The 14,660-nt window shown below is 42.5% G+C and overlaps 1 protein-coding gene across 4 annotated transcripts in view; it reads left to right on the top strand.

Moving 5' to 3' along the window:
* Fhit (fragile histidine triad diadenosine triphosphatase) overlaps window positions 1-14,660 on the top strand; it is a 1,516,285-nt gene that overhangs the window by 1,197,877 nt on the left and 303,748 nt on the right. For all 4 annotated transcript variants that reach the window (XM_037208798.1, XM_028880540.2, XM_028880544.2 and 1 more), the window contains 2 exons: window positions 3,927-4,072; window positions 7,617-7,646. In XM_037208798.1, the coding sequence (XP_037064693.1) occupies window positions 3,927-4,072; window positions 7,617-7,646 (176 nt within the window). The remainder of the gene's footprint in view (window positions 1-3,926; window positions 4,073-7,616; window positions 7,647-14,660) is intronic.

Genomic DNA, 14,660 nt, shown 5'->3' with positions numbered 1-14,660 from the left:
GATCACATGAGCACCTGCTAATAAAGCACCTTAGAGAGTTCATCTTATTTCATCTGCTTACAGGCTGAACACTAATCTGTGTTGTATGCCAATAAGGTGACTCACTAGCAAATGATTGGCTGCAGGGAATATACATACATAGTCCTATACATAATACACACAAATGGAACCAATACTGCACAGCTGGAGCAAAGGTTCTTCACCCAAATGAGATCGTGTTAAACTTCTTTAACTTTTTCATAATATGTATTACTATTATGAATGGTTCTTAAAAGTAGTGGATGTATATGCTACATGACCTGGGGTTGGATATACAAAAGACAAAATTTGTGAGTCATTTTGATTTAATCCTCTCCATATTTTCACTCATTAAACATTGGTTTAAGTTAGCTGTTACCATCTAAGAAGCAAAATTGATAAATACTGTTTTTTGTTGTTGTTGTTGTTTTGTGGTATTAATGAGGAAAACCTTTTCTGTGCCCATGCTCTATCCCACTGGTTTCCATAATGAGTAGTTGCTTATGTGGGATGCCAGTCATTCTCTAGCTGGGTGTTCCATGCAGATATGGCCTACCAAAGCATCTGGTGAAAGCTGTGTGGTTGCCATCTTGCTATTGTTTGGTAAAAAGGCTTACAAAAGGGTGTACATTAAAATATGGAGGATTCCCTGTTCAACTTCAAGGAGCCTAGCGGTCTAGAACTGGTTAGGGAAGAACTGAGCCAGGTATTGGGGGATGTGAAAACTCCCCTAAGCCACAGTTGCTGCTCAGAGGGACCTGGGAAAGTCACCAGTCAGCAGTGTAGTGGTGGGAACTACAGCCTAGCAGCCCTGGAACCTCCCAGTCTCACACTGCTCAGCCAGGTCTACTCAGTGATGAAGAAGAATCAAGAGCTCGGAATGATAAAGAGAGAAGAGGCAGTATTGAACAGATCCTGAAGAGTTCTGCTCTTTGTTCCTGAGGTAGAAATTCAGAGAAGAGCAGCAATATGAATGGATACTTCTCTGGTAAATGCACCTCAGGGGCTGTTGACATTCTAGGATATGGCATAGAACTTCTGACAAGAGGAATGGGAACATCAGCATGTTGCTCAGAGGTCAAAGGATATCTGAGATGGAGAATGGTTCATTTTATGGACTGGGCCTCCTCAAAAAATTTCCATAGCCTAAGCTACTGCCCTGTTACAGCCAATTCCTCGCTGGTGTCTATGGTCCAGGATGCTGCTGTAGGCTGTGTTGATACCAGAGGCCTTATGAATGTCCATGGTCCTGCTACCTCTGGGGTCCATATTGATGTATGTGGTTTGTGCTGCCCCCTGAGGCCACGTTAGTTTCTATAGTCTCAGATGCCACCAAAAGCCTTGTTGATGTTAGTGGGCCATGCAACTGTGTGAGGACTTGTTGATGACCATGGTTCTTGTTGCCATGGGAAGCCATGTTGTTGTCCATGGTCTGTCCTGCTACCTGAAAACATGTTGATCTTAATCATTTACACTACCATCAGAGGACATGTGGATGTCTTCAATCTGTACAACCACTGGAGACCATGTTGATGTCCTGACCTATGCTGGGGCCATGGTGATGTCTGTGGTCCATGCTGCTGCCAGGAGCTCTCATGAGGTCCATGGTCCATGATGCCTCTGGATACCCTGGGGATGTTCATTGTCCTTGCAGCCTTGGGAAATAATGTGGAAGTCCATGATCTGTCCTGCTGCTGGCTGTTATAGGCAGGGAAGCTTCTGTTTTAGTGGTTTTGATGACTCTAGACTTACAGTTGAGAATGAGAGACATTGAAAGATTCTGAAACAACCTTCTTTCTCCCTCAACTTCCCCCCTCCCCTGCCCTAAGAAACAGTCTAGACAGGAGGCTTTGAAGAGAGTCCTTAAAACTTGTGATAAAGATGCTGACACATAGTTCTTCACAATGAATGACTTCTGATGGGGGAGATGAGAAAGGACTCCACTGTTTTGAAGAGGCTGGCCACTCTGATTTGACCGTGCTCCAATGAGTATATGGGTAACACAAATTGTACTTGGTGTATTTTTTCGGGAGGTATGAACCTGGGAGGAATGGGACGTGAGTGTGATTGGGGTGCATTGTGTGGAGTTCCCAAATAATCAGTACAAATATTATGTTGGGAAAAAAATAGGGACGAGGAAGATGGGGAAAAGTCCCTCTTACCAAAGAGAAAACAACACTGTGGGAGTAGAGGCTGGCAATCTGCTAAAAGAAAAATATAGCAAATTCTTCATTTCTAAGTGTTTTCTTGACCCGTGATAATCAAACAGCGCTGCTAGAGAAGGGTAATTATCTTAGTTAGCATCAGACGCCCTGTGGGTGGGGCCACCCTTCTCCTTTTGAAAAATGAACTCAGATTAAACAAATAGCCCTTTCCTAGTTTATTGTTGATGTGAATTCCTAGAATATAAACCAAATTTATCTGTTTACCTCTTTCCCCCTATCTCATATAAAAACCTGCCAAGCTTAGCTCTGTGCACTTCCCATAGGCCTTGGGTCCAACAGTGTGATGGGTTAAAGTGCTTTGTGTTCTGGTGAGACTTGCAATTGCTGGATTATGGTTTTATTAGACCCCTTGCTGCTTGGCTCAGGGCAGAAACATGCTTTCTTAAAACAAGGGCAGAAGGGGAGTAAATTTAAAGAAAAATTAACAATTTTGTTTTCTCTAGCAAGTGTCTGGAAACTGAACAAATAATATATGCTGTATGTATACACAATAGACAATCCCCAAGTATAGTGGGTTGACATTAATTTTTCAGTTACAATAGTGGGAAAGCATTCCAGTGGAGCCTTTCTGCTTTTCACTTACATTGTAGCCTATAATTAATATGATTGATCAGCACTTTATTTGAAAAAACTTTGCAAGTTAGATAATTTTTCCCATCTGTAGGCTAATGTTTTTGTACGACTAGGCTAAACCATGTTAAAACAGGTTAGCTGTATTACATGAATTTGTGAAAAGATATTTCTAGCTTACAATGGATTTATTGAGATATACCTCCTTTACAAGTCAAGAAGCATGTATGTATGTATTCACACAAGGGCAAATCTATGTATCTCATACATATATGTGTACACATGCATACACCATAGGTTCAAGTATAAAAAAGAGATGTGAAATATTGATGTTATCATAACTATAAGTTTGCTACCAATAAAAGATAAACTTTAATCCTATTTCTCTAGACCTGGGTATTTTCTCAGACCAGAAATGTATATGTGTTACCCTGTCTAATTTGTAGAATAGATTACAACAATCTGTTTTATACAAAAGAAAACTTTTCTTTAAATATTTAACTGGAAATATCTTGGGCTGTGAGTAATCAATTCAAGGAACCTGTGTGATAAGCTGCTTACCCATGTGTCACATCTGACACCGTGGCACATCTGCTATCTATAGATGAGGCTCACTGTGCCTTTCTGATTATCTGCAGTCCTTTAAAACTAAAATAGTCTACTATCAGACATTTCCTATGTTTCTATCATTTCTCTAAAAGGAAACCTGGCAGTATAATCATGGTGTTCTAACTAGCAAAACCACCTAGATATTCCAGTTGCTATTCTACTGCAGTGTCTTTACTGCTGGGGAAGATGAGCCTCAGAATGGGGGTCAGGTGGGAATGGCTCAGAATAGGTCTTGCCTCCTGCTGTAATTATTCACAGCGAGTGCTGGTATCACTGTGCACATGACCATGTCTTTTCTTAAATTCTCCTCTGTGTCAAGGCCTCTCCCTCAAAGTAAACTAACCATCTTTTAAAGCTCTTGGTTGCCAAGTATTTCTTTATTCATTTCCTAGTCTTCAAAAGTTCAGGCCCCAGGTCAAGGGGACTCAGTGCTGTGTATATAAACTACTCCCTAAGAATACCACCCAAAGCAATCCAAACTTTCCTTAACCTACCTTACTGCAGATGTCCTTGTGTGCCCTCTGAGGCCAGTGGAGCGCTTCCGTGACCTACGTCCTGATGAAGTGGCCGATTTGTTCCAAGTGACCCAGAGAGTAGGGACAGTGGTGGAGAAGCATTTCCAGGGGACCTCCATCACCTTCTCCATGCAAGTAAGTGTACAGGTTGTTCAGACATGTTTCTTGTGTTTCTTTCCTTTCTTCTCAAAGCTATGTGTGGGGCTGCGTATCCAACCCATTTTAGCAGGGAAGCAGTTTTAGTTGTCTGCATGTACATAATAGCAGAAAAAAATGTCACCAATCCAAGGCAGCTCTGCTGTCCACTAGCCTCAAGATGGACTATGGAATGGTATCATAGCAAATGTCTGATATGCTGTTTACAAAGTAGGTGGAAGTCATAGACAAGAGATTTAAGGGATTGAATTAGTTTACTTCTCAGCTGTGATAAAACACAAACTAAAGGCAACTTGGAGGAAGACAAGGTTTATTTGGCTTTCGTTTCTACACTAAAGCCCATCATTGAGGGAGGCTAGGACAGAAGCTTCAAAGTTAGCAACCTGGAGGTAGGAATGGAAATGAGACCACCAGCAGCACTGCTTACTGGCTTGCATCCAGGCTCACATCCAGTTACCCTTCTTAGACAGTCATGGCCACCTGCCCAGGGATCACACTGCTCACAGTAAGCTAGACCCTCCCCAATCAATCAGTAATCTAGAAAATGTCCCCATAGACATGTCCACAGACAGATCTGATGATACCAATTCCAGTTATTTCAACTTTGTGTCAAGTTGGCAGAAATGAACCAGCCTTGGGATTTATAACTAGAGTTGGGAAGGCTCTCTGCTCTGTGGTAAGTGTGTCTTGAGCATGCACAGGCTCAGGCCTGCTGTGGTTCCGAGGAGAGCAATGACCGGACAGCTAATCTAGGCCTTCTCTTCATAGGACTTACTTTTCTCTAAACTTAATGCAGACTGCAGAGATAAGTCACAGGTTTGTACAATAGGTTTTATTGGACATGGCCCACTACAAAATGAAGAAATCAGATTTTCAATCACTAGAGATCTACAGGCAGAACGTGGTCTAGTACTCGTCAGGTTGAGAGGAGAATGTCCATGATGTGTCTATTATCAGTCGGGAATTGAATAAATTAGCAGTAACATACCATGAACCCCTTCAGATCCCTATGGATAGGGCTAGGGAAAGCAGTGCCCTGTGCTTAGAAGTGTGTAAACTCTGACTTCCCCCACATATGGGAACTGTATCCTCAGCTCTTCAAGTTAGCCAGGACGCTTGACATCTGCATCATTTAGTCTCACTGCTGTAATACAATACCCAACTGACCTAAATTATGGAAACAAAGGTTCATGTTGACTTACAATTTGAGATTAGGGAAATAGGAGGAGGAATACAAGGCAGCTGGTCGCAGAAGGAAGATTATTGGTACTCAATGCACTTACTTTCTCTCTTTCATTAGCTAAGGGCACTAGCCTATGAAATGTTGTTACCCATTTTTAGCATCAAATTTCTCTCCTCAATTACTCTAATCTAGAAACTCCCTCATAGACATGTCTATAGATTTGTTCTAAAACACATCAACTCGACAATCAATTATTAACCAGCACACCATCCTTATGCTTTTTCCTGAGCTTTTGCCAATGATGCCACAAAGAAGCCAGGGTGCGAAGGACCATCCGGGTTCATTGCCTGCCTCTTCCAGTGTGTCTCCCAGTGAGGCTGGAGGAAAAGCCTCATGCTGTGAGCAATATGGGCAAGATATTAGGCCTTAAGGCTGCATTGTGGACCTGATGAGATAAGCCCCTCTGATATCAAGCCCATAGTCTTTGCCTCAGAAGGCACAGGTCATCTCCTTCAGCACCTCCAAAGAAACTAAGTGTGGAAGCCTCCAAAGAAACTGAGTGTGGAAGCCAATGTATTGAAGTCTTTGACCAAAAATATTCATCTCTTCCTCAGAAGAATTTTTCTCCATATTGAGAGTAGCTAAGCATTCCTAGAAATACAATTTGAGTCACTTCAGACAGTAGTTCAACTTGGGATTGATTTATTAAAACAGTGTTGCAAACTGTTTCCAAGGAGACCAGGTAAAGGAAATGGATGAGAACATCTGCCAGAAGATACCAGTGTTGGTTATCAGAGCAGTACCGTAAGTGTGGTGGCTGACGATGTGTAAAGTTAGAGCAATTTTGCATAAGTAAGCTAGTGAAACTGCTTTAAAATTATACCTCATGTCAGGGTCGAAGAGAAGCCCCCCAAGAAAGACCAACAGTCACATATGCAATTTAGCAAGAGCATTTATTTCCAACAGATTGGGGTGGCAAATAGTGACCCCAAAGGGAGGTGGCAAACACCTTTTAAGTGGAGTTAGGAGAAATCCAGGGAGTCGAGGTTAATCTGCTACTGATTGGTGGAGGAAAGATTAGTCTGGGGGACTGATTGGTGGGAGGCTCTAGTGGTTAGGAACCTTCCAGCTACAGGGTAGAAAAAGCTATCTTTAGCTAGCAGAAGGCAGGGAGCATCTGCTGAGCCAGCAGAAGGGGCTTGGGGGTGCCTGCTGAGCCTGCAGAAGGCTCTGGGGTACGTTCTGATTGTTCCCTGAGTTGTGGTCTTCCCAAGAACCGTTTGCTCAGCTTCAGCCAGTTCCAGTAAACCGAAACTAAGGCCTGGTCTGCCAGGGCTATTAGAAACCTGTCATGGCTCCGGTCTGGCTCCCCAGACCTCTCACTTCACAGTAATGTGTGGGTGTGTAACAATCCTGTGTACCCCTCCCCTCACACACACATGCACCTATAACGATAAAGAGCTGGAGTTTCACAGAATAACCTTAACCCATCATCTACATCCTAACAGCTTTGGTCCTGTTATGCTTTCTTCTTAAGCACCGGTTGGAAACGATGGGTTGCCTCCATAAGCCACTAATGGGTTATGGTTCAGGTTTGAACAGGTTTAATATACATGTCAGAGTTGTGCTAGTGGGGCATGGATCCTTCCTACTAGTCAGGTTCACTGAGAGGTATATTTAGCCAAAACCACAGAGTGGGAATTCTATTTTGAAATTTTTAATTACAGAGAAGTTTGCCACCTTCTACCCGGAGCATCTGCTTTCCCTTTGAAGGTGCTTGGAGACTGGGCCCGTGTACTCAATTTCAGCTATGACAATGACAATACCCTGGGAGGGGGAAGAGGTACGTGGATAAGGTCCACTCGTGACAGTCACTTCGATTTTTCTGTCTCAAGGTCATAAGAGCTTGAAAGGACTGTGCCCATCTAAATGCCTTGTCTTCTTGCTTGGTTGATTTCTAGAGGAGAAATTTAATTAGATATTAATTAAATTATTTCTGATTTAAAGATAACCGAACTGTAGTACTTTGCCTCCCCAAACACTTTTAGCCTTACCTTTAATGTGATTAAAACCATAGCTGAAAGCACAGAGCATGAAAAGTAGGAAGGAGTGACTTGCTGTATAATTCATATCATTTTATACATAACTCCTCACTCAGAAGGTAGTGGAGCTCTGCCTGGTCCCACACATTCAAAATGAATGGTCCCCATGGGAATACTACAAATTAACACACAATGAAATTGGATCTAAATTATTAATGAGCAATATTTCTGAATGAGCAGGCAATATCATCAGTCAGTTCTCACCTCAACCCTTTTTCTTTCTTTCTCCTCCTTCTAGGATGGTCCTGAAGCTGGACAGACTGTGAAGGTGAGTGCGTATTATGTGCATACAAATTAATAAGGGGCGATTATGGAAACTAATAAAAAATCACAACGAGTCATTTGCAGCACATTGCTGTTTCATTATGTTATCTTCGAGGTCAGAGAGACCCTCAGTGTTAGAGCCATAAATCCTGACATTATAAACTGTGCCAAACAGTATGTTTCCCATTAGTTTACAAGACATTTACCCTTTGTAGTAAAATTATTACTGTGCAAGTGCTAAAACAGAAACTAAATCGAGGAGTCCTAAAACAGAACAGGGCAGAGTACATCAACTTCTCGTGGGTTTTATGCATCCTGTATAGACTAGAGCACCTGGTATATCTTTAGTTCTGCACACAATTTAATTTCACGTCTTCAGGAAAGGGACATCTGTTGTGTACCAGGTGTGTGCCTCCTTTCCCTCCTGGTCCCTTGGCCCGTTTTCTCTTCATGCCCACACATTTCTCTTATCTCTAGCAGCTAAATACCAAAGTTCAAACTTAATGGGATCAATGGAGTTCAAAACGGTTTTGAAGTATACTAGAGAGAAAGGGAGGATTTATTATGAAGGCCTCTAATCACAGCAAAAGGACAGAACTAAAAAATCCTGCTGGTTATGAAGCAAGAGTCCAGCTTCTTTCACACAAACCTGAATTCCTGTGTGGTTGGGTTCAATGCTTAAGTGACAGAGAAGGCTGAGTTTCTGGTGGTGGAAATAAGAAGCAAGTCATATTATGCTGCTGATGCCATACAGTGAAATGAAGCTTTTGGGTTTTACGGCTGGCCTTGACTGGCAGGGTAACTAAGCACTAAGTCAAACCAAATGAACATGGTTCCTTTGTGGGAGTTTGGAAATAGGATATCTGGCAAGTTTCATGGTGAATGAATGTCTCAAAGGGAAAGCTAGCAAATTCCTAATGATCAAAAGAGTAGCCCCAGTTTCTCCAAACACATGACATGGAAAACACCTGAGGGGCATTACGCTTCTATCCCTTCCCCTGTCCATTGCTATGTTAAGCATCCAAATATGCATATGCTACAAGAGGATACCAGTGTCTTTGCTTTGAAAGTGATTCTTGAAATACAATGCATAGATATTCAAGCTTGGCTAGCAGAGTTTGAAAACTCAGAATTCAAATGTAAATTTCAAATGCACTGGATTGCTGTTTGGTGAAGTTTCAGAAACCATTGAAAGTACTAAAGGCAGAACTAACGCATGGAAGAATGCGCAGCTGTGTAGTGGAACATATAGACTGATAAACATAGCTGAATTTTATGGGAACGGTTAGATTATGTGCTCTCAAGATTTTATTTCACAATTCTAAAGAGGGCATTTAAGTTATTTGGTATACAAAGGGACTTGAATAGGTGGGAAAAGGGAACTTAGAAGTTCCTAGGGGCCAGGAGAAGGATAATATAGATGTGACTGCTAATGGCTCTCTCTTGTGGTTGATAGAGATGTTACGTACTTGGGGGATGGAGATTTTTTTTAATGTAATCCTTTAAAGGAGACGAGTAAGCATTGAGTCCAGCAGGGCTAAGCAGCATGGCTATGGGGTCTCAGACTCCACAGTGTCCCACTTATCTGACCAGGGTGTCATGTTTTTGCTAGCTTTAATGGTGCTGATGATGCACTGATTTATAAATAAAGCACCATATATCAATTATTGAATGTACTTACCATAACCAGCATTGTTTAGCTTAAGCTGATTTCTATAAACAATTCTATCTTTTTTCTTTAAAATAAGCATATTATGTTTTGAAAACTTTTTTGTTGTTTCCAGCCTGATCACAGCTTTTCCCCAGAATAAATTTGTGGGGTCAACTCACATCCCTTGTGGAATACCATGCATAAAGAAAAATTTATCACACACATACCACACCACACATACACACACGTACACACATGCACACACACTCACATCCCACGTACACTCCACCTTCAGTAGGTAGTAAACTTTTGTTAGCTATTCTGTCACACCAAGTCCTTCTATATAGAAGTGTATATTCTGTGGGTGTCAAACTGTGATGTTTACACCACATTGCATGAAACTTTACTTGAGTGTCAGCTAAACGGTACAGCCACCACCACAAATAACCTCAGCGTTGTTCTCATTAACCCTCCTAACTCATACTGCCGTGACAGGGCGGGAACGTCCGTTACTATACACAGGCTGATCTCAGAAGATGGGTACTTTGCAGCATGTGACTTTCTGGTGACAAAGTAACTCAGTGATGGTGTTTAGGTAACCAGGATACATGGAACCTGGTCCTGCAGCCTCTCCATGGAGCAGAGTGGTCAGTGATGGTGTTCAGGTAACCAGGAAGCATGGAACCTGGTCCTGCAGCCTCTCCATGGAGCAGAGTAGTCAGTGATGGTGTTCAGGTAACCAGGATGCATGGAACCTGGTCCTGCAGCCTCTCCATGGAGCAGAGTAGTCAGTGATGGTGTTCAGGTAACCAGGATGCATGGAACCTGGTCCTGCAGCCTCTCCATGGAGCAGAGTGGTCAGTGATGGTGTTCAGGTAACCAGGATGCATGGAACCTGGGCCTGCAGCCTCTCCAGGGAGCAGAGTGGTCAGTGATGGTGTTCAGGTAATCAGGATGCATGGAACCTGGTCCTGCAGCCTCTCCATGGAGCAGAGTGGTCAGTGATGGTGTTCAGGTAACCAGGATGCATGGAACCTGGGCCTGCAGCCTCTCCAGGGAGCAGAGTGGTCAGTGATGGTGTTCAGGTAACCAGGATGCATGGAACCTGGGCCTGCAGCCCTTCAGCTTCCCCAGGGAGCAGCGCGACACCTTCAGAACCCACTTGTATCATTTGAAAGTTCTGGGCTGAGGCTGGGAATGGTTCATGTTTTGAATTTTGAAGGGAGGTTCAACAGCCTAACGTGAAAAGCGTGGGGCCTATCCCTTTTTCTGTTTCTTTGCCTGTGTGTGAGATTCTCAGTACTGTATCTGATGTCTGAGTTCTGAACCACTTTTGTCTCATGCCAGGTAGTAATAGCAATAAGCCCAGTGATGGTCTCTTCCCCTGAAGCAAGTGTTGTTATTGTTAATGAAGGTACACCACTGAGTTAGCCTCTTGAACATGATGGCACTTCAGGAATTTTTTTTCCTGAGGCTTTAGATTCTGCCTAGCAACACGCAGGGTGGCCTAGCTTACTCAGTAAGACCCATGTAACAAGGAAAAGGAAATATTGAAGTAAAAAGTGACCTCTTATTTCACAATTGATTATTCGGTTTTCTTCTCAAGTTTAAAAGTAGAACACTGCCAGGCACCAGATGATCAGTGCAGTGATCTGGACACCCTGCAGGGCTAAGAAGTAATCTCTGTCTCCTCTGTCAGCTACTCAGCCCTTCCCTGCACCCACCCAAGCTATGCTGGCAAACATCATGCTCCCTGTCCTGTTGCCTAGCTGGATTCCTGTCGAGAAATTCTTCATCGTCTCTTACACATGTGTTTGTTTATATATGTTCATTTTTTATGTTGTTTCCTTAGTCTCCAGGGAGTATATATGCACTTTATGATTTTTGGATTCTACCATTATCGATGGAGCTTAGAACATGTTATCCAGGAAGATGACCCTGGGATTGTTTAAGATGAAGGAAACTGGGAAAACTGTGGCAGGAGGAAGGTTCACTCTCCAGCCTTGTTCTGCCATTCAACTTTGAAGTAGGCCATAAAAGAATTTCCTGACCTATCTACCCCAAAAGTAGACATAAGACACTCCCTCCAGAAGGGCCCTGCTTTTTTCTGGTAAGCTGTGAAGACTCTGAACAAGCAGACCTCACTAAGCCACCCCAGGATATTGCTGTTAGATCAGAGTGCTGCTTCCTTTTCCGATCCCACTTCTGTCCATAAAAATGCTTTCCCTGTTTCTTTAGGTCTTTGTGTCTGAAGCTTCTCTCAGCATATCAAACTTAATCAAGTGAATGTGCTTCTGTTTTCCCTTGTTAATCTGAATGTTTTTGCAGTGATCTTCACCCTAAACAATAGGAAAAGAGAGGGGAGAGAAGAGGAGAGGGGAGGGGAGGGGAGGGGAGGGGAGGAGGGAAGAGGGGAGGAGAGGGGAGGGGAGGGGAAAAGAGGAATGTTTTACTTGAAGTGAGTCAAACGGAGACACAATGACTTTTTGTACTGAGGCCATTCTCTGCTCCTTAGTTTCTATCATTAGTCCCCAGAAAGTAGCAATTGATGTTCATCTGTTTTCCATTGTACATCCAGGCATCGAGGTTTTCTGAAGTTTCTATGAAATATTCCCTATATTATGAGTATCAGACTAAATTTTCTATAAAATATGTTCGTAAATTGAAGTGTTTATGTAATTATTATTTTATTAGTAAAAACTCAAGAGTCAGATATTGGGCTAAGAACCTGACTGATCAGAGAAGCAATGGAGAAGTAACCAGTGACCTCTCCCTCTCCTTCTGTAAACAAAAAGGCTGCACATCTCTCTAAGCCCCTCGCTACTATTTCTCGTGTCTTGCCATATGTCCTCGGTTCTCTAAAACCTCTATGGCTAATTTTAGTCAGCTTGTAGCTAACTCTGCTCTCTGATTCAAAGTAAACTTTATTGTCAGTCTCCAGAGTGTCAGAGTATGATCAAAATATCCCACAACGCTAACTCCTAATCCTGAGTGTAATTCTAGCCAAACCAAAGCCCTAAGGTGTACTCATTCCTGTAAAAGGAAGGCTTTCTTATAAGCTTAGTGTGAATCATTTTCTCTGAGGCTGTTACATGGGTGGAGGATGCGTTGGGTATGTTAAGGGGAGAGGTTTACTCCTGGTGGGTAATCTCAATCTATAGACCATGCTTGTACATAGTGTTCCATGTTTGTGATGCTTGGGTGTTGTACTTAAAGGTTTAATTTTATGCTTTTAATGTAATAGGAAGCATGTGTTAATAAATGTTGAAATATTAACATTTACATTCTAGATTGCTGCAGCAGAAAAAAAGGAGTTCTTTAAAGAAATGTTGTTAAAACTTATTTTCAATCTCCTGTTGCCTGTGGCTGTTTTTAGTTCCCTGGATCAGGAGGTCTTACACATGATATGGAGGTCTAGCCATTTTGTAGTTTAGTGCACATAGAGGACACTTAGCTGGCAGCAAAGTCTGAAAGTTGATGTGCCTTGACATCTGTCAGAGGTGCCATAGGAAGTTGAGCTCTCTATCTTACTAACTTTGCCAGTCTGGGGCATCCTCTTAACTGTGAACCTTGATTTCTTAATTTTCCAAGTGGAAAAACTTTAGAATTGGATGGTGATGGGAAGAAGCTGACATGTACATATAGGGAATATAAAAGATGTTAGGCAGGATTGATACACATTGATGGGATTTGGACCCAGATGCTACTTCAGATCCCAGCCTTCTTGACACATGCTGTCACTGGTGTGTGTGTGTGGGGGGGGATCTGTGTGTCTGTGTGTATCTCTGTGTGAGTGTGTGTCTATATTGTTGTCTCTTTATGTGCTTATTTGTGGATGCTAGAGATGATTTTGGGCATTATTTTTCTGTCTTTCCACCTTGAGTTTTATTGAGATAGAGTCTCTAACTGACCTGGAGCTCAAAAAGCATAATGGGCTGGATGGCCAGCAAACCCCAGTGATCTCTTTGTCTCTGCTGTTTCAGTGCTGGGTTTAAAAGTACACACAGCATGCCTAGCTTTTACCCCTGTGTGATGTAGGCATAGAACCCTCATGCCTGCTCAGCAAATACTTTACTGTAGCAGGAATCCTAAAAGGTCTTATTAATTAAATCAAACCTGAGGCCAGGTATTGGGGTGAATGTTGGAAGATCAGAGAAGCAGAACAAGCCACAGCTTCCTCACCTCGCCAATTCCTCAGCTGATCCCGTTTCCTCAGACTGGAAGCCTCTGAGTCCTCATCCAGAATGAATCTCAGCTGAACTGTGCTGCTCAAAGCCTAAAAGCTTAACCTGCTAAAAGCTGCTAGTTCCTGGTCCTCATGTCTTATATACCTTTCTGCTTTCTGCCCTCACTCCCTGGGATTAAAGGCTCACTTCTGGGATTAAAGGCGTGTGTCACCATGCCTGGCTGTTTCCAACGTGACCTTGAACTCACAGAGATCCAGAGGGATTTCTGCCTCTGGAATGCTAGGATTAAAGGCATGTCCTAACACTGCCTAACCTCTATGTTTAATATTGTGGCTGTCCTGTCTCTGACCCCAGATAAATTTATTAGCGTGCACAATATTTCGGGGAACACAATACCACCACACTTTACTGATTAAGCTATCTCAACAGTCCTATTCTTTCATGTATGTGTGTCTGTATATGCCTATTTGTGTGTGTGTACATGGATATTCATGGGTGTGAATCTAGCTATGCACAAGCCTCAGAGCATGTGTAGGGATGGAGTATCCTCTCTGGTGTCAATTCTGACCTTCTACCTTGAGTTAGGGTCTCTTTTTTGGATTTTTAACTGCTTATGCCAAGGTAGCTGGCCTTTCAGTTTCCAGAGATTTTCCTGTCTCTATCTTCCATCTCCCTGTAGGAATGTTGAGATAACTAATACTGTGGATACACATCTTCTATGTGGTTTGTGAGGAGTAAGATTCAGGTCGTCATGCCGTGTAAACAGAATTCTCACCCACTGAGCCGAGATCTCCCCGGTACGGAACACCAGCACTATTGTCTAATTTCCTTTTTTTTTTTTCTTCTTTTTTTAAAATCTTATTTATTTATTTATTTTGAAACAGTACCTGTCTAGATAGTTCTGACAGTCCTAGAACTCACTATGTAGACCAGTCTGGATTTGAACTAATAGAGATCTGGCTATTTGCCTGCTGAGTGATAGGACTAAAGGTGTGCACCACCACACCTGGCTTGTTTTTCTTGATAACAATCCCACTTCTATTGCCTTACCTTTAAACTAGGATGAGAGTAGGCCTTAGTGAGTGTTCCTGACATTCAAATTGTGGCCCAAGGTTTACTTTTTGATATGCACTGTATTTTCTCACAATTAACTATTACCTAGTAGCTTAAATTTTTGGAA

This window comes from Peromyscus leucopus, chromosome 9 (genome assembly GCF_004664715.2).
Source record: "Peromyscus leucopus breed LL Stock chromosome 9, UCI_PerLeu_2.1, whole genome shotgun sequence".
NCBI lineage: Eukaryota > Metazoa > Chordata > Mammalia > Rodentia > Cricetidae > Peromyscus > Peromyscus leucopus.
Note: the sequence above shows the minus strand (reverse complement) of the source record. Positions and strands in the feature narration are given on the sequence as shown.